The sequence below is a fragment of the Vigna unguiculata genome, chromosome 9 (genome assembly GCF_037176805.1).
Source record: "Vigna unguiculata cultivar grain cowpea cultivar isolate G323 ecotype 2 chromosome 9, ASM3717680v1, whole genome shotgun sequence".
NCBI classification, from domain to species: Eukaryota; Viridiplantae; Streptophyta; class Magnoliopsida; order Fabales; family Fabaceae; genus Vigna; species Vigna unguiculata.
In genome coordinates this window covers 28,090,149-28,111,808 of record NC_140800.1, presented here as the reverse complement: position 1 = coordinate 28,111,808, position 21,660 = coordinate 28,090,149, and the positions used below count along the sequence as shown (strand labels likewise).

General features: G+C 33.2%; 1 protein-coding gene across 1 annotated transcript; it reads right to left on the bottom strand.

The window, feature by feature from the left end:
* Positions 1-168: 168 nt before the first annotated feature.
* Positions 169-13,030, bottom strand: LOC114164657 (Small GTP-binding protein). Its single transcript, XM_028049395.2, has 22 exons — positions 12,724-13,030; positions 12,458-12,634; positions 12,243-12,329; positions 11,082-11,138; positions 10,897-10,962; positions 10,499-10,561; positions 9,982-10,026; positions 9,782-9,882; positions 9,169-9,265; positions 8,963-9,034; positions 8,452-8,606; positions 8,287-8,344; positions 7,775-7,855; positions 7,552-7,638; positions 7,343-7,414; positions 7,091-7,225; positions 6,916-6,989; positions 5,683-5,770; positions 1,230-1,307; positions 1,047-1,122; positions 686-726; positions 169-418 (listed from the first exon to the last, which is right to left on the bottom strand). Exons 1-22 carry the CDS (start codon positions 12,991-12,993, stop codon positions 323-325), a joined length of 2,076 nt encoding a protein of 691 aa, XP_027905196.1. The 5' UTR covers positions 12,994-13,030; the 3' UTR covers positions 169-322.
* Positions 13,031-21,660: the final 8,630 nt, after the last annotated feature.

The following is a 21,660-nucleotide window of genomic DNA, read 5'->3' as shown; positions in this document are numbered from 1 at the left end:
ATCCAACTTATGTCCGTACTGTTTGTGTATATGTTAGCAATATAGCATTGACAGAGTCCATAGAGCAACCAGTAAGTGATCATTTCAGGTGGCTGAATTCTGGCAATAGATAATAAGTCTTGACGACATTAACTAGAACCTTAATATATCAAGTTTTAAAGCTAAAGATAATTTGTCAATGATCCAAAATCGTATATGATGCAATTAAGAATCATAGAATTACAATTGAAGAATTATACCAAACAAAAAGAGACCAAGATTCTAATATTTTCTTAATATATTTACAATTTCAAATCATGTTGCAACTTACACGGAAACACAATCATATTACCTCCTTTTCAAGTTTCAAAACTGCCATGAAAGCTTCTTGGGGAACATCGACTTTACCAATAGACTTCATCCTTTTCTTTCCTTCAGCCTGGTTGGAAATAGACGATAATAGAGCAATCAAAGGCATAAATCAGAATTAAAACATCAATTGCGTTTAAGTAATTTCACATTTCCACCATGCATATTAATGAAGTAATAACCGTACTTATTTGTTAACGAAAAATACTACTGAAGCTGAAGTGAGAACACACATCTATAGATACATGTATTTCATTGTACTCTATATACATAGCTAGACATCCATTTTGATAACCTTAATATAACAAAAGAGTCGTGAATTTATACTAGACCATACCTGTTTCTTAAGCAATTTCTTTTTTCTTGTAATATCCCCACCTAGAAGATCAAAGAGAAAAAATTGCAAGGCAATCCAAGCAATCAGATCAGTACGATGAAAAAATAAAGTGAAATATGGATGTCTTGTACCAAGTACCATATTGTTCGTAGTTTCTATTTTCTAAATATCTACATGAGAAGAACGAAATTTCACTTATAATATGAAGAGCCACATGCTTAGGAAATCTTCTCAAAATATGTGGTGGGAAGAGGAACACGAAAAAACGAGTTAAGAGATTTCATCCCAATGGTAATAATGATTTAAATATTTTTAAGCATGTTTATGCAAGACAACCCCTAAGGTTTTCCATTTATCTCACCGTAGCATTTGGCTAGTACATCCTTCCGTATTGCAGATATCGCTTCACTGGCAATCACTTTTGATCCTATACATGCCTAGAATAAAGAGACCAAGCATATATGTTAATGTTATCATGGTTAGCTTAATGATTTTGAACAAATAATTTTGAAAAATTAACAATAGAAGTGTACTCAATGCTTACTTGAATTGGTACTTTAAACATTTGTCGTGGTATGAGCTCCTTCAACTTCAAAGTCAAAGCCCTTCCCACAGAATACGCCTGAAAATAAAAGCTTCAGTTGATCTTCTGATAATTTGTAGGCATCAAAACTAAAAAGTATAATCACAAGATATGCCGCCAAATTTAAATATAATGGTGTAGCCTATATAAATCATGATGAACCATAGCTTATGCAGACGGGAGTAGCAGTGAAACATGAACAGTAAACCAAGTGAAGTGAGCCATAGACAATTTTCTAAATACTGAAAATAGTATCTTGTGATATTTCATAGTTCAAGTTCTGCAATTAGTGGCAAAAGGCTCTTTGGGTATGTGCAAGGGAAAGAATCAGTAAGATAACAGTGCAGTGAAATAGGAGTTAACGCTGAGATGCGGGGGATTAAGTGGGGTATGATGATTGTTGTTTTCTACACGTCATTAATACTAATATAGTAGTTTACATAGTTAAATAAACCATTTAGGTTTGAATCAAAGCCGTACAATTATTTTCCTTTTATTTTAGGACCATAGCTTTAAAGAGACAGTATGGGAAAAAGTAGAAGCAAAATGAGAATGTAAAGATAAATGTACGCCCACACAAGAAAAGAGAGGATATTTAATGATTGTATCCAAATACTTCACAACACTCCATTGAGAAAAGGGAGAATTATAAAACAACCTCTAAAAAAACAGGTCAGATACATAGAAAATTGGAGGGGCTGGCCTCTGTTCACAGTAACAGCCAAGATAGTCGTGAGTTGCTGTCATTTCTGGTGCAAAAGCAGGCTCAACATCCATGAAGCCAAATGTTTCACAACAAGATTCTTGTAGCAGTTGGAGGTTGCAACCCCATGATAGTGGCACTATCTCGTACATTAATAATTGAGATCTTTTAACAGTAAGAAAAGCTAGAGTAGACAACACAATCTTGAGATTACTTGGGATCTATTTAGACAAACTTCTTGAAGAGAAAAGGAAAAATATGAAATATATTTCTTCATAAGTTAAAATTAGTTTGTCCATAAACTAACTAATTTGAAGAAGCGCTCTCATATAACTTCTCCATGAGAACTTCTAAAACAGAAAAGAATAAAAAATATATTTCTCCACGAGTTAAAATTAGTTTATGCATAAACTAACTAATTTGAAGAAGCACTCTCATATAACTTCTCCAAAATTTTATTTTTAACTTATGCATAAAATAATTTTAACTTATTGAGAAATGAAACTCATTAATTTTTCTTCATATATCTATCTATTAGAAGTCCCTGTGGAGAAGCTCGTCCAATGAGTTTTTTCCACCAAATGGCAATTTTCAAGCTGTGTAGTCTAAAAATATGTCTTTTATTAGTTTCACTAAAATGTCTCTATTAACTAAAAAATATTTCAGTATACCAAATCTTTTATTATTCTAATTGAATAAAAATAAGAATTACAGGTCTGACACCAACTATTCTGATTACTGAGTTATGGGTCACTCCTCTTCAGTTTAAATGCCTGCACGATTATAATATAGTAGGTTTGGACAGTGAAAATTACGTTAGAGAATTGTATTCTTTTTCAACGCCCGAGTACTTGCAATGAAACAATTGCATTCAGAGTTAATGAATAATTTACCACACAATTTTTTCAGAAAAATAGAAGACAATACATTCAATTATGGTTTCTCCAAATCAGTATGATTCCTTAAGTTCTTCAGAGGGAAATTACAAGTGTATATATATATATATATATATATATATATATATATATATTGTTGTTAGTTGGATATTAAATGCAATAAAAGTTGTTGGAAGGATATTAAATGTATTATTAGAAGTTCTTAAATGATTCTGCAGATCTCTTGTAATTATTGTTAGAAGTCTCACATCAACTAGAAATAAGGCAATTTCATAGTACATAGGTGTAACAAACCGGTTTTAAAGAATTGAATTAGGCTTAAAGTTTACTTCTTAATATGGTATTAGAGTCATTGTTAAAACCTATCCTAATGAAATTTGGTATTTGTTGGCATATTATTCTACCCGCTATCGGACCACTATTCATATCTACACCCACGAATGAGATGTATATACCTCGGCTAAGGGGGGAAGGTGTTGAAAGTCACACATCAACTAGAGATAAGACAATTTTATAGTATATAAATGGATGCAAACCTCACTTTACAAACTGATTTTGTGGGGTTCAATTAGGCTTAAAGTCCGCTTCTTAACATGCTATCAGATCCATTTTAGAGTCTATCCTAGCGAAATTTGATATTTGTTGGGCATATTGTTCCACCCGCTATCAGGTCGCTATCAGACCACTCATCCATACCTAGTCTCACGCATGAGATGTATATACTTCCGCTTGAAGGGGGTGTGTTCGAAGTCCCACATCAATTAGAGATAAGACAATTTTATAGTATATAAATGGATGCAAACCTCACCTTACAAGCCGATTTTGTGAAGTTAAGTGAGGCTTAAAATCCACTTTTTAACCATTATTACTTTAGGGTTTGAGTTCTCTATATATAGTAGTTGATGTACTATTTCAAATGAATTAACCAAATAACAATCTTCCTTCTTTCAAATTATTCCTTTCAAGTTGATATCAATGCTCCCGATCTAGGGAGCCCGGCTTCCGCATTTCTTCTTTTCCATCTTAGTTACGGTTCTCATTAGCGTTGTTTGAAAGTGCAGCCATTTCTTTTAATTATTGAGTTGTCTGAAGTGCCCCCAAGTTGTGGTTTTGTCATTTTTGCCACTCCATCTGCTATCACTATCGTTGTTGCATCCCTGCTGCCATCGCCGCCGCTGCTGCATCACTGCTGTCATAATTGTTGCTGCATCACTGCTGCATCGCGTTATTGTCATTGTTCCATCACAGCTGTTGTCGCATTGCTAACTTCACAGTTGTTGTCACGTTGTTGGTTGCTGTCATTTTCTGTTTTACCTTTCATTTTCATTTAAGAGAGGGCTAAGAAATTCCTATTATTTATTTTTGGGCATGGCAATTCCACTAAGCATTAAAAACAGATCTTGAAAGAAAAGCTTACTGTCCAATTTCAAATGAAGGATCTAGGAAAATTGAAGTACTTTCTTGGGATAGAAGTAGCTTACTCTAAGAAAGACATCTTTATCTCCCAAAGAAAGTATGTTATGATCTTTTCAAAGAAACATGTATGATTAATTACAAGGCCACTAGAGTTCCTATAGACCAAAACCATAGAATTCAGAGTGATGAAGGCAGTTCTACTATAAATAAAGGGCAATATCAAAGACTTGTTGGGAAGCTCATCTAGTAAGCTCACACCAAATCGGACATAGCCTATGTTGTGAGTGTTGTTAGTTAGTTCATGCATGATCCAAAGAAGAGACGTTTACAGGCTGTAAACAAGATCTTTTAATATTTGAAGACAAGTCCAGGAAGGGGATTACTATTTAAGAGGAATGAAAAATTAAAAATGGAAGTGTATACTAACGTAGATTATGCAAGGTCTGCCATAGATAGTAAATTCACTTCAAGATATTGCATGTTCTTGGGTAGAAATTTGGTGACTTGGAAAAGTAAGAACCAAAATGTTGTTGCAAGGTCTAGTGCAGATGCTGAATTCCGAGCTATTGTACAAGGGACGTGTGAATTGTTATGGATGAGAATTATCATAAATAATCTTAAAGTGGCATGTGAAGAATTTATGATCTTTTACTGTGATAATAAGTCGGCTATTAGCATTGCTCACAATCCAGTTTAGCATGATAGGACCAAACACATAGAGATAAATCGACACTTTATTAAAGAGAAATTGGATAGTGGCCTTATCACTACTTCCTACATCCATCTGGACTTCAATTAGCAAATCTATTCACAAAAGGTCCTCCCACTTGGCAATTACATGATCTAACATGCAAGCTGAAAATGATAGATATCCATTCACCCACCAACTTGAAGCTTGAGGGAGAGTATTGTTAGTAGGATATGAAATGCAATATTAAAAGTTGTTGTTAAGATATTAAATGTATTACTAGAAGTTGTTAAAAGATTCTAGAGATCTCTTGTAATTATTATTTAGGATTTGAATTCTCTATATATAGAAGTTGATGTACTGTTTCAAATGAATTAACAAAATAAGAATCTTCTTTCTTTCAAAGTATTCCTTTCAAGTTATATATGTATATATATATATATATATATATATATATATATATATATGTGTGTGTGTGTGTGTATATAGTTGTTAAAAGATTCTAGAGATCTCTTGTAATTATTATTTTGGGTTTGAGTTCTCTATATATAGAAGTTGATGTGTTGTTTCAAATGAATTAACAAAATAAGAATCTTCTTTCTTTCAAATTATTCCTTTCAAGTTATAAATAAATATATATATATATATATGTGTGTGTGTGTGTTTTTCCAAGCCATGCATTGAGCAAATCAGAGAGAATTTACAAGTTACCTTATCATTGTGCACAATTGTGGCCAATGGCTCCACACAGTCACCATTTATCCTTATGTCAAGTTTAATTAAATTACTTTCGATGTACCTGAAAATGAATTATCAGAAAGCATTAGAGCCTTAGAAGAATCATTGAAAAGACAACCTTAATAGTTAATAATACGCAAGGATAACTTCAAAACTAATATAAAAAAAGTATTCTATGTACTTCAAATGTTAAAAAAATAAAGCTCATCCTCTTCTGGTGCAGAGTTAAAGTTGTATAAAACAATATATACTTAATAATACGCAAGGATAATTTTAAAACTATATAAAAGTACTATGTGCTTCCAAAATTAAAAAATTAAAAAAATAAAGTTCATCCTCCTCTGGTGCAGAGTTAAGGGTATATGAAATAATATATAAATACTTAATAATACGCAAGGATAACTTTACAACCATATATAAAATTATTATGTGCTTCAAATCTTAAAAAAATAAAGCTCGTCCTCTTCTGATGCAGTGTTAAAGGTATACGAAATAATAATATGTAATATATTCTACAATTATGTGTCATGCAAAGACTGCATTATTTACAAGATAAATCACCAATTTGGATAAACTTCTAAATAAACACTTCCAGGAAAAGAAAATAAAATAAGTTAAGGGATAAAATGAATTAAAATTCCCATATAAAAGTGTGTTAGGATTGAATTGTTTTTGGAGATATAAATAATTTCATACCCCTTTTAGTAGTTTCACTAAAAAAATTATTACTTTTAGACGATTCAAAAGAAATAGATAACCTAAAAATCACTTTGCACCCAATCACATATTCAGAGTTCAGACATAAAATTTATGTCACATAATTGTTATAGAGTACAACCATATACAAAAATAAAATTAAAGCACATAATAAGTTAAAATTAATTTATGCACCTCAACCCTTTTAGACCTCTCGTCTAACTTCTTCAAAGACAACTAATAATTTAAGAAGCCCGTGATTCCTGCCTTAGAAATGTCTTAATGGTAGGGTTTTTTTACAATTGAAAAGCTTCCATGTCTAGAAGTCAATCCAAAATGCAGAGATGCCTGCATTAACTCACAGTCCCTAAACATTAGGTATGTCTTATTTTATCAAAACTACCCTGATTACACTAGAGAGTGACGTATATTTATAGTGAACAGTATCTTGAAAACCAAAAGAACCTCGTGTGAATTTTATCCATAAATTATGCTCTTGGAGATATTTACCCAACAAACGTATACTCCATACTAGCATAACCCTTACTTCTTGACTTCAACTGATCAAAGAAATCACCAACCATCTACAAAATTGACATTAAAAACAATTCAGATACATGAAAACAAAACTAGTCAAACAGAAGCATGAGTTTTTAGGTCAATTGAAAATAACTAAAGAGATTACCTCTGCTAATGGTAATTCATAGACAATTGATGCCCTATTTTCAGCAATAAATTTCAATTCTTTAAACTGCCCTCTTCTTTCTTGTGCCAGTTCCATAAGTGAACCAATGTAGTCTTTTGGTGTAAGCATCTCAATCTGCACACAACTACATTAATTACAAATAAAAACAATACACATACAACTTATGAATTAAAATGTTCTTCCCTCACTGTTCCAATTCTTGAAAAAGGTGAACAAAGTGCAAGAACAAACCTTCACAAATGGCTCCTCAATTGATTTCCTTTGTCCAGGTTCAGGAAGTAAAGATGGGTTTGAGCACTCAACCTTCAGCGATTTTGTGATTCAGACAAAATGATGGCATTAATATGACATTTAAAAAATAGTGTAAATTCAGTTTTAACGAATAGTTCAACCAAAAATCTAATAAATAGAAAGGGAGCTTAGGAATGAGAAGAAATTACAGTATCACCATTTACACAGTTTACTCTGTACACAACACTTGGAGCAGTTGTTATCAAGCTCAAATTGTATTCTCTCTCAAGTCTCTCCTGTAGTGTAAAGTAAGACCAGGTTTCCACAGTTAATCAGAATAACAAATCATGTTTCTAGAAATTATGCAATATATAAGAACATTCAAGCATTTCCTCTGAAAGCCAAAGAGTATATGCTTCAACAAACGCAAACCTGGACAATTTCCATATGAAGAAGACCCAGAAACCCACATCTAAAGCCAAACCCCATGGCACTTGAGGTCTCAGGTTCAAACTGTAAATCAGAAAAGAAAATGAAATCCTTGAATAACTTATCACTAACCCTACCATTGTCAGCCTGACTCTTAAGAAAATTGGATAATTAAGGAAAAGAATAGTTTGGTATCAAACTTTAGGTAAAACTGTATATTATAATCCATCAAATGTCAAAAAACAGCTGTGCATAAAGATCTCAATGGAGAGACTCTGAATGCTTCTCTAACAAAAGAAAACTAATACAAAAGTACAACTGAATAATTTTAATAAACATCACAGTTTAAAGAAATATCAAATCGATAAAAAGAAATTATCACTAAATCAAGAAAAACTATAATTGAATAGTAAATTACAACTAACAGATAAGCATATACAGGAAAAGGCAAATTATGTTCCTTTGCCAAAAGTCTAGAAACAAAGATGAACTATTTTCTAACATATCAGTCTAACCTTTAGTGCAGCATCATTGAGTTGTAGCTTCTCAAGTGCATCACGCAGATCAGGGAATCTGACAATAAATGATAATAATAAGGAAATGATTAATAATTAATTTCAGATACATTAAAGAAAAATAATACAATTGTTTTGCTCAAGAAAGAAAGAAGAGATAAATACTGGTCAGCATCAACAGGAAACAAGCCACAGAACACCATAGGAGTGGCTTCCTCGTATCCAGGAAGTGACTTATCAGCCTTTCTGCCATAGTGAGTAATAGTGTCACCCACTCTAGCATCAGCTACTGTTCTTATTGATGCAGATAGATAGCCCACCTATTAAAGCACAACTCAAGATATCATTGGTCATAATGAGTAAAAAATGCTTACTTTATCTTTCTTTAGAGAACAAAAATAACAATAATGAATTTGCCACAGAACGGAATTGTCATGACAGCCAAAAATATGCACATACAGATGCTTAGTTACTCAGCAGAAACAATACACCACTGCCATGCATTGTGTCTTGTCATCTTTTCTTATGCCCCTTTTTAAGTATTTTATCTCATTTCTCATAGAGAGAGTACATAAGATATGTTATGAAAAAAAGGAGGCGAGAGAAAACCAAAAATACCATAAGCAATATGAAATACATCAAACAGCTAATAAACCATCCAGCAGTACTATTTTACCTCACCAGCATACAGTTCTTCAACTTGAAGTTGATTGGGAGACAAAACTCCAATTTCATCAGCAAAGTAATCCTGTAATTTAATAATCAGATAAGTTCAGACTTCACAATGACCCAAGTTTTTACTCATGATAGATTAAAACTTGCTTGAATTTGTCTGCAATGAAGGCAAGAATAAGGGATAAAAAAATAGAAAACGTACTATACCTTCCCACTAGCCATGAAATAAACTCTGTCACCTTTCTTTATAGATCCATCTACAACTCGAAAGTATACAATAACACCTCTATACGGATCATAGTAGCTGAATTAAAAGAAATAATAAATATGAGTGCCTGAAGGATATATACCGCATGTAAAAGAATATTAGCTGAAACAACAAGCAAGGGGTGTTAACCGACTATAGATACTACAGGAATTTTATCCATGTAAATACTTCACAACTTTATGGAAGTAAATGCATCCAAGGATGACTGCGTAGAGAGTAATTGTATAACAACTAGATGCATAAAGTACAGGTATCTGAACTTGCATTAAGCACACAACAACAAATTAATGGGAAAAAGAATTACCTAAAGTATGGGATGAAGCCTAGACATGCAAATTAGATCCTAGAATTTTACAATAAGTCTACCAAGTCTCAGTTCAACATGTTATCATTTTTAGATTGCAGGGACCTTACCTTACCAAAATTATTTCATGGTATCAAAGTCATCCAAATCTAAATTGACAATCTATGCCAATCTATAGTATATTGCTGACATTTATCATTAAATGGATTAGTCTGATAACATTTTGAAAAGAATAAAGAGTAAAGTACCTGTCAAATATTAAAGCCCTTAATGGTCTTTTAGATGTATCTTCAGGTGGGGGTATTCTTGCAACAATTGCATTGAGAATATCAATTATACCTATTCCTTCCTAAAGCAGAAAGTAACTTCATCATGTAGAAACATGCACATATTATTGTAAAATCAGAAACCAAATAAAACAACAGGGAATGAAAGAATAATAACAAACCTTTGCAGAGCAGAGAATCGCATTGCTACAATCTAGACCTACGATCTACACAAAAAATAAATTCCACTCAAGATTTTTCGTATTAATATCACAAGAATAATTCAAGAATAGCATAAACGAATTAGCAATGCCCACGAAAGGATGCCCTTGTTAAGCCATTCCCAAATTGTATACCTGGGGCAGTGTAATCTATAACCATTCTAGCAGTAGTAATTAAACTAAGAAATTACTACTATAAATTATTACTTTAACCAAAATGTATACTGTATAATGCCAAAAGGTTTGGTGGCATTCCCAAGCTGCACTTTTGAGTATTTGGATGGAAAGAAATTGCTAAAATCTTGGGGACAGCAATCTTCTATTGAGTTCGTTTGGGACTGAGTAGTTTTTCTAGCCTGCTGTGGTGTGCTACCCTTATGTTCATGGTTGCCTTAACTTGACCAATTCATTTCTTACAAAAAAAGGAATTAATAGTGTCATAAGAAAATGATGTCAGGGGTTAAGTAGGCAGACAAACCTCTTCAATCTCCTTGATAACTCGATCTGGTTCTGCACCCGGAAGATCTATTTTGTTCAAAACCTGTTACAGAATATCTAGTGTTACTAAACATGCAACACGTTCGGACATTTTATCTAATTATTTTATGACTTGAGAAAAGTGATGAAAAAATACAGAAAACAATTCATCCTTAATTTGAAAAGAGAAAATCCCATGCCACAAAATTACACAACTGTTTAGTAAGTGTAAATGTGCAGTCTTTTATCCTGAAAAAGAAATTATATATATATATATATATATATATATATATATATATATAAATGGGTTTATTAATTGAAAAATAATGTGTATATCAGTAAACTAAAACAAAAATTAAATATAAGTTAAAAGTGGAATAACAAAAATAATGTACTTACAGGGATAATTTCTAGGTTGTTCTCCAGAGCCAAATAAACATTAGCTAGGGTTTGTGCTTCAACACCCTGTGATTTGAAAGAAATTTTTGCAAAAGCATAAACAAGAATTACTGAAAGATCAGTCCCACATGATAAAGGCCATAAAATCAGAGGGGAAAGAAGAGCATAAAAACATAGAGATTCACCTGAGAAGCATCTACTACTAGAAGAGCACCCTCACATGCAGCAAGTGACCGTGAAACCTGATCGCAGTTGAATAGTTACAACGTATTATTGTATTGATTCTGAGGAGGCTTTCCACCATAAAAGAAAGAAAAGAAAGAAAAGAAGATAATGTTCATTTCTAACACTTGAACTCAATTGAGTGGGAAGTGTCATTTAGAAAGACCAAATGGAAACTCTAAAATGTGATTGATATATAGCGTTTTATTTTCCATTTTAATGCAGTTTTAGTTCTCAATGTTAGCTGAAAAACAAATTATTTTCAAAACTCGCCATTTAAGCCAACAAATTCTTGAAACTACTACTTTGATGGACAGAGTTGACAAGCCAGACAAGTGGTGCTTAAGTTTCTTTCTTCCATGATCATATAGGTGTTACATGTCATTATGGCTCCTAAATTTGAATGAAGAAAGAAATGAAATGAGACAAGACTGCTGTCAGGTTTTACAGAGGGGGTTTCACCGGGGAGAACAACACCAATGAGACCTGAGCCCAACCACATAAGACATTGACACCACTCTCAACCCAAAACCTTAAGACAATGGGTTTATGGGTCTTGATTCTTATATAGTGATCTACTTTCTCATTTCTGGTCAATGTGGGACTTAAACTCACACTTGGATTCCTAACAATCTCTCCCTCAAGGGTGAGTCCCTTCAACCACATTGGTACACTCCCCCTCCAGCGGAAGCATTCCCAACCACGAGTACCCCTTCTCGTACCGCCGTTTATCTTAACGGGACACGCTTACCTGGAACCCTTAACTGGGACTCTTGCCAGGAAGACTTTCGATACAGGGACCTGCACTCGTCTGAGCCGGTTTTTAACCATTGGCTCTGATACCACTTGTCAGGTTTTACAGAGAGGGTTTCACCGGGAAGAACAACACCAATGAGACCTGAGCCCAACCCATAAGACACTGACACCACTTTCAACCCAAAACCTTAAGGCAATGGATTTATGGGTTTTGATTCTTATATAGTGCTCTACTTTCTCATTTCTGGTCAATGTGGGACTTAGACTCACACTTGGATTCCTAACAACTGCTGCAAAATAATACAATATAAAGAAGAATACATCAATCAGGCAGTTAGCATGTAAGTATAACAAACTACATTACATACCTCATACGAGAAGTCGACATGACCTGGTGTATCGATTAGATTCAAACAATAAGGTTCATTTTCAAACACATAACGCATTCGAGCTGCCTGCCATGATAAAATTCAGTCAAATACCTTCTCAGATATCTTAACATCGAAAAACAACTTGAAAATCACATCCCAATCTCTCTCACAAGATTAAGCTAATATAATACGGGATTAGGAAATGGTGGAACCTGGAGCTTAATAGTGATGCCTCTTTCTCTCTCCAAGTCCATGTTATCGAGAAATTGATCCTTCATTTCTCGCTGGTGCACCGTGCCAGTAACCTGAAGCAACTTATCCGCCAACGTCGATTTCCCGTGGTCAATATGCGCAATGATGCTGAAGTTCCTTATATTACGCACCGGCACCTAAAACCAATCCAATCCAATCCATGTTTATTGCCACGAACGACGCACAATTTGGAAAAATACAAGAAAAAAGTAACTGATGGCGATACCTTAGAGAGACGATGCTCGCCGGCTTTGGCGGCGGATTCGAAGTCGGTGCTGGCGACCTGGCACACAACGCTGCGGCGAAACGTTGAAGCATTTGGAAAGCTGCAACTAAAGCAGCGTTTGGATGAGTGGAACCTGGTAGTGGTTCTTCTTGTTCTGCTTCGTTCAGATTGGAAGAACGCGCGTTGTTGGTGGTGTCGTTGTTGCAGTTGCAGTTGCAGTTGAGTTTTAACGGATAAGAATAGAGACGCGCCACAAATTTCTGCGGCCATTGAAAGTGTGACTCTACTGCACCTTTGCCAATGGAACGCCCAAACTTAAAACTTTTTGTGAATGTACGCGCGACGGATTGCGCGATGGATTGGGTTCGGCTCGATCTGTTTGAATAGGCCTGTTAATATGGTCTTTCGTTTCCTCATTCCCTTCCTTACTAAGTGCACCTCCATACTTCCATTATACCTCGCTCACTACACCTTAATTACAAAGGATGAAAAATAGAGATAAACACGGATAAGAACTCTTAGCCAACCTGGTTAACCACCAGTTCCACCCAAATTGAGTCAAAATATTGAATTTTTTTTAAATTATGGGTTAAAATGGGTTGGGCTCATTTAACATGTGAGTTCTCGTACCACTATTCTGGTTTGTGATGATACGATCCTAACCCGAAAAATGACATTCTTTTTTAAAATTGAATATCTTCTGTAAAATAGATGAATAATTATAAAGATAATCAAAAGTTTATAAGTTTTATAATTATAAAAAATGCAGAATCGAGCTTACATGAAATGCATCACAATCTAGTAGATTGATAAGTAAAGGAATATTCGTTACAAAGGGTAGAAAATTTTATGAGTTGCCATGAGAACTGTATCATCATTTTCATAGTCGTATGAGTGGAAAATTTGATCGACCTTCATCTCCCATGCAAGGTAGGCTTCTGGATCATTTGTTCCATTGAACTTGGGAATAACCTTCCTCATCATCTTCTCTCTTCTAAATATTTGATTTTCCCTTTCTTATTGGATTAGTCTCCTTCTTCATGGTCTGAAATTGAATTTCTCTTCTCTCTTACGGTCGTAGCTATTGCTAGGGGTGGCAATGCAAGCCGGCCCGCCCCGTTTAGGCCCGCCCCGCATAAGGCCCGCATACCGCGAGCTGGCTCACCCCGCCCCGCACATTTTATGCGGGCCGCATACTCTGGCCCGCCCCGCATATACGTTGGCCCGTGGGCCCGCGGGGCGGCCCACTTTTTTTTTATTTTTTTTATTTATTTTTTTTTATGATAAAACTTTCAATGTTTAAAATTTGGGAAACTTTAAGATGTTCACAAAATTAAGTAAAGACTTTGGGAAATTAGATGATAAATTGATAATTACATATTTTCATCATATTCATACTATGACATACAAAATGTATTCTTTAAATTTTAGCACATTAAAAATTACATAATACTTATCTTTTCCAGTTATACAAGAATTTGAAATGTTAATGCAAGAGTCCATAAAAGAAGTAATTAATATACACAAATGCAAGTTTTTTTTTTAAAAAATTTTATGCGGGCTTGCAGGCCGCGAGCTAGCCTGCTCGGGCTGCGGGCCGAGCCCGCGCGGGCCTGCGGGCTCACTATCCTGGCCCGCCTCGCGTTTTTTCTGCGGGCCTGTGGGCCGAGCCCGCGGGCCAAGCCCTAATTGCCATCCCTAGCTATTGCTTTCTTCTGCCTCTTATAATTATTACATCATGCTCATCCTCGTCACGAAAAGAATGGGTTAACTCCTCTCGTCTTGTTCTTCTTCTTTCGACTTCTTTCAATCGTGTACTGATATCTTCATTATATTTCTTAAGTCCTTCAACTTGTTGTTGTAGTTGGTTCATTTGTGTAGTGAGATTTTCTAGTTCCCTCATGATTGTTGTAGTTTTAGGTTCTTAAGGATTATTTTGCTATGAAGATTCCATATCCAGCACAAAGTAAAACAAAATAACATAATTTATGCAAACATCACCATTCACTTACGTGTATCACTCAAAAGTTCACTCATGTGTATCACACTTATAGGCTTTTCCTCGAATATACCATCTTGTCTTTTACCACTCAATTTCCTGTAGTGCTTGACAAAGAACTTCAGTAGCTTAAAAAAATATCGATCAATGTGAAAAACATTACGAAATCTAAGGTTGACTTAAGAGTCCAAATAAAACAAAACTCTATACAAAACTTTTTAGAATTTAAAAGACACAAAACAATAAAAGTTATACCCAATAAAGGGGAATACCAAAAAGAATTTAATGTAGACAATGCAGAGCCTTGACTACAATTTGAAATAATTCAGCAGATCAACAATCATAAGCATATATGGCCATATAAGATGATGTTGGACTTTTTCAATTTTCTCTTCCTTTAGACACTCACTTTTTCTTTTCAAATATACTTAGGTCTATTAATCCTTTGATTTTTCTTTCAAGTTTTGTAGTCCAAACATATAAAAATACATAAACTATCGAAACAAATTCTTGTTGGCGAAACATGCTCTCTAGGTGAGTAGATTGGCTCGCTATGAGAGTGAGTGGTAGCTTGTTGGCGAGCAGTCTCTCTAACAATTCTCTCTATGGGCAAGATTTGAGACTCGTTGGGTTAGAGTGCGCCGTCAAAAACCTTAGTTTGGTGAACATAATGCCCTTTACAATCCAAAACAATAAATTGGAACAAAAACAAATAATTTCTATCAATCAATTGTATAAATACTCAATTTTTAAAACGAAGAACACATGAACACAAATAGTAAAAGATTTTTAGATTTTATTTTTATAAAATAAAATTTCTATAAAATTTTAATTATATTTTTATAAATTTAAATTAATATAATAAATATATTATAATGAATAATGAATAATGAATAATGAAAAACAATAATAAAAAAAATTATAATATGATATAAAACAATAAATAAATAAATAATTGAGATTGATTTCATTAATAAACTAGAAATGAACTAAGTAATACAATATTGGAAATTATACTTCATTTAAAATTAAAATACACTTATGTTAAATTTAAATAATAATTCAAAAAACAATTTCATTAACTGTATTATTAAAATATGAACATTACAAATTTTTTAAACTTTTAAAGATATAAAAATAATAAACGATTTCAATTTCAATCTTTTCCTAAAAGTTAATATTCATATCGTCAAAATTTGAAATTCTAAATATATAATAACAAAGTTTGAATTTGAAATTTGAAATCTATACAAATGTAAAAATATGGTAACACAATTTGAATCTAAAATTTAAAATGTGAAAATAATGTAAAAAGTTGAAACTTTTTTAAAGTACCATTTTAATGTCAACATTGTTAAATAAATGTCTATTATTTTACATCATATTTATCATCATTATTTAAAGTATAATATATATTTTTAACTTGATTTACTTTTAATTACAATGAATAAAAATTTCTTTGTCCTAAAAATAATTTCGTCACAGGGCAAAGTATTGGTAAGTTACTACAAAATAGTATTATGGGAGAAAATGCAGACTTCTATGAACAATTTTGAAAAGTTAAAGTGTTACCATCTACCTACTATTTTGCACGAGGGTAATTAAAACTAAAGTTGCTACAAGAGAAAATTTAGGCCAAAAGGGTGGTGATTGGGAATACAATTTGCGCTTTCTACGATCAGTGCGAAGAAACACTTAGTCATTTGTTCTTTAGATACAAGTTTTTAAGCAAAATATGGAAGATGTGTTATATATGGATAGGTGTAAGCTCTCTACATCACCATGCACCACAACAACATTTTTTGCAATTTCGTTTATTACAATTGAATAGTAAAGGAAATAACATGTGGATGTGTACGTGTGTGACAATTGTTTGGACGATATGAAACGAGAGAAATAAAGTTATTTTTATTAACGGGTACAAGATGTAGATGAAGTGTTTACTTTAGCACAATTGAATAGGATAACACAAAAAATTCCAAAGGCTAATTTCACATATTCTTATTGGTGTATAAACCTAGAAAAATGCTTGAGGGCTATACAACAAGGACCATTCCAAAAATTGCTTAGAGAACAAGTATGGATAGGGTAAGGCTAAGTATAAAGATTACAAAATGTGGTAGGGATTATATTTATTACATTTGTGCTCAATGTATACAAGTGTTTTAGTGTGTGTGTGTGCAGAAGTTATATAGTGAAGGAGTACATGAAATGATATCATGATTACCTACGAAGGAAGAACAACTAAGGGAATAAAGGACGACTCTTCTTTTTTCATTACAAGATATGCAGTCAAGGAGTGGATGCAAACACAAATTGTAGTGGTATTTTCATCCTGATACAATGTACACGAACATTTTTGCTTCTTGGATTGCAAACCTCAAATATGCTAGTGTGACATGCCTTGTCGCCGGAAAGTTGTGTATTTATAACGGGAATGATATTTCGACATATATATTTGACACAATTTTGACACATCCTACGTGTCAATTTTTTTTTAATTCAAAATTTGATTTTTTAAATTTGTGGATTAGTCTTGCATGTGTGAGTTTTAAGGGAAAATGACATTGTGACCAATAAAGAGAACAAAAAGTTAAGGAGAAAGAGAACAAAACAACGCAAAAAGTGAACGAGAGAGGAAACAGAGCAACACCACTCAATGAGCAAATGAAGAGAATCGTCATACAACCACCATATTTACCCATAGAGAAGCATTTTGTGGCGCCACTACAGCGATAAGATAAGCAACAGTTATGTTTTAGGGTTTTCGAGAGCCATCGTTGGTTTATTACTATGCTTGTGAGTTCATTTTTCGATTGAACCTTTTTTCAATTCATTTTTTGCGTTTATGTGTGTTGAGCAATTGTTAGGGCATTCGTGTTTGGGAATTTTAATTGTTTCACAACGATATCACGTTTGGAGTTTTTGGTAGAAACTTTGTCTGCGATTGGGTTTTCATATTTGATGTCCTTACTGTCTAATTTTTTATGTTGATTTGTTTTTGCATTTCGTGCAGTGTAAACAAAAAATAAATTATGCAACCAGCACGGACAAACAAGTGGGGATTCATGTGGACATAAGTGGGGAGCTGCATTAAGTTTTTCGAACAATAACGTGTCAGTTTTATGCAGATTTATTTCCGCCATTCATCAAAATCCAAGTATCTTCGAGAATATGACTTATTAATTAGAACTTAGAAGTTACTCATGTACATTTATTGTATTGTGGACCATAGTAATATACTTAAAATTTGAAATGAATTGTATTTGTTGGACTAATTATAATGACATATGTATTGTAAATGGATTTGGTATTACATATGTGTTGAACAATATGGTTTGTAGATGATAGATATTTTGTATAAATTTTGGAACTCTAACAGATTACATCACTAGTGATATCTAAGTTATGAATAATGTGTACAAAAATCCTAATGTAGGTCCACATTTATTTCCACATGGCTCCCCACTCTTTATGCAGATCTGTTTTTGCCATTCGTGCAAATCCAAGTATCTTAGAGTTGTCAATAAAAGACTAATTGTGGAACAACGATAATATATTGAAGGAACATTGTTTTGGTGGTTGGCAATGTTAAATGATTCGGTGAAGATTAGTAGGAACATCTTAGTGTTCTTATGGTCTTAAGCAAATCCCCACTTATTTGGACATGACTCCCCACATATATTTCACTTCAGCTGCATTTAATTATTTGCTTTAGACTCAATGCAATGGATTATTGTGTTATAACTAAGAACTTTAGTGTCATTTGTGAAGTCCATATTGGGTACGTACAACATCATGTCTTATAATTCCAAAACTATCTACAATTTATACAAAAACCATAAAGCAAATCCCCACTTATTTGAACATGACTCCCCACATGTATTTCACTTCAGCTGCATTTAATTATTTGCTTAAGACTCAATGTAATGGATTATTGTGTTATAACTAAGAACTATAGTGTCATTTGTGAAGTCCATATTGGGTACGTACAACATGGTGTCTTATAATTCCCCAACTATCTACAATTTATACAAAAACCATAAAGCAAATCCCCACTTATTTGAATATGACTCCCCACATGTATTTCACTTCAGCTGCACTTAATTATTTGCTTAAGACTCACTGCAATGAAGTATATTGTTATAACTAAGAACTTTATTGTCATTTATGAAACCCATAGTGCGTACATACAACATGATGTCTCATAATTCCATATATGTTTACAATTTGTACAAAAACTATGAAGCAAATCCCCACTTATTTGGACATGACTCCCCATATATATTTCACTTCAGCTGCATTTAATTATTTGCTTAAGACTCAATGCAATGGATTATTGTGTTATAACTAAGAACTTTAGTGTCATTTGTGAAGTTCATATGGGGTATGTACACATGGTGTCTCATAATTTCACAACTATCTACAATTTATACAAAAACCATAAAGCAAATCCCCACTTATTTGAATATGACTCCCGACATGTATTTCACTTCAGCTGCATTTAATTATTTGTTTAAGACTCAATGTAATGGATTATTGTGTTATAACTAAGAACTTTAGTGTCATTTGTGAAGTCCATATTGGGTACGTACAACATGGTGTCTCATAATTCCACAACTATCTATAATTTATACAAAAACCATAAAGCAAATCCCCACTTATTTGAACACGACTCCCCACTTGTATTTCACTTCAGCTGCACTTAATTATTTGTTTAAGACTTACTGCAATGAATTATATTGTTATAATTAAGAACTTTAGTGTCATTTATGAAAGCCATAGTGGGTACGTACAACATGATGTCTCATAATTCCATATATGTCTACAATTTGTACAAAAACTATAAATTAAATCCCCACTTATTTGGACATGACTCCCCACATATATTTCACTTCAGTTGCATTTAATTATTTGCTTAAGACTCAATGCAATGAATTATTATGTTATAACTAAGAACTTTAGTGTCATTTCTGAAGTCCATATGGGGTACGTACAACATGGTATCTCATAATTTTAAAACCATTCAGAATGGGTACAAAAATCTCAAAGTAACTCCCCATTTATTTGCATGTGGCTCCCCACATGTATTTCACTGCAGCTTTCATTGATTATTTTGATTTTCAAGAAGTGCACAAAACATAGACTAGTATTATTTCACCTAACCATAAATGGTTATTCAATTCAGTCACCCATATTTTATTTTAAAAGTAAATATTATTGCACATTATAACGTCATATGGGTAATAAATTGAAATTCATTCATTCATAAGACATACATGAAGACATAAGAAGTCAATTTTGTATATTGCACATTACAAACATTGTTTTTCAACACACAACACAATTAAAACTAACAAAATTCATCAATACAAAAGACATGATATTATTCTAAAGACATATATTATTTGTTCGGTTTCAACATTGTCAACTTCAAAGACCAACATGTTTCCTTCCTTAAGGTCATTCAATGCACAATTGCTTCTAGTCCTTTCCAAATTTGGTTGAGTTCCTAGTCTTTGACAAAAGTAGTTTGCACTCCACTCCATTCTTATGATGTCGGCAAAACCAATTTGTAAGCCCTGCACCAAATAAACAAACAATGTTGTCAACCATGGACATTTGTTTATAGTTGTGGTAGGATAATGTAATGGGATAATGTTAATCCCATTACTTTTAGCTATAATTCTAAACAAACATCTAATAAATTAAATTTAACTTCCTCCCTACCAACATCAAATTCACCTCTTCTTTGAACCTATTTAGACCATAAGAACACTAAGATGTTCCTACTAATCTTCATCGAATCATTTAACATCGCCAACCACCAAAACAGTGTTCCTTCAATATATCATCATTGTTCCACAATTGGTCTTTTATTGACAACTCCAATATACTTGGATTTGCACGAATGGCAGAAACAGATATGCTTAAAGAGTAAGGAGCCATGTGGAAATAAGTGTGGACCTACGTTGGGGTTTTTGTACACATTATTCACAACTTAGGTATCACCAATGATGTAATCTGTTAGAGTTCCAAAATTTATACAGAATATCTATCATCTACAAACCATATTGTTCAGCACATATGTAATACCAAATCCATTTACAATACATATGTCATTTACAATTAGTCCAACAAATACAATTCATTTCAAATTTCACGTACATTACTATGGTCCACAATACAATAAATGTACAAGAGTAACTTCTAAGTCCTAATTAATAAGTCATATTCTCGAAGATACTTGGATTTGGATGAATGGCGGAAATAAATTTGCATAAAACTAACACGTTATTATTCGAAAAACCTAACGCAGCTCCCCACTTATGTTCACATGAATCCCCACTTGTGTGTCTGTGCTGGTTGCATAATTTATTTTTTGTTTACATTGCACGAAATGCAGAAACAAATCAACATAAAAAATTACATAATAAGAACATCAAATATAAAAACCCAATCGTAGACCAAGTTTGTACCAAAAATCCCAAACGTGATACCATTGCGAAATAATTAAAATTCTCAAACACGAATGCCCTAACAATTGCTCAACACACACAAATGCAAAAAACTAATTGAAAAAATGTTCAATCGAAAAATGAACTCACAAGCACAGTGATAAGCCAATGATGGCTCTCGAAAACCCTAAAACGCAATCGTTGCTTCTCTTATCGCTGTAGTGGCACCACAAAATGCTTCCCTGTGGGTAAATATGGTGGCTATATGATGATTCTCTCTGTTTGCTCGTTGAATGGTGTTGCTTTGTTTCCTCTCTTATTCACTTTTCGCGTTGCTTTGTTCTTTTGCTCCTTAATTTTTTCTTCTTTATGTGTTGGTCACAATGTCATTTTCTCTTAAAACCCACACGTGCAAGATCAACCCACAAACTTAAAGAAAATGAATTTTGAATTAAAAAATAATTGACACGTACGATATAT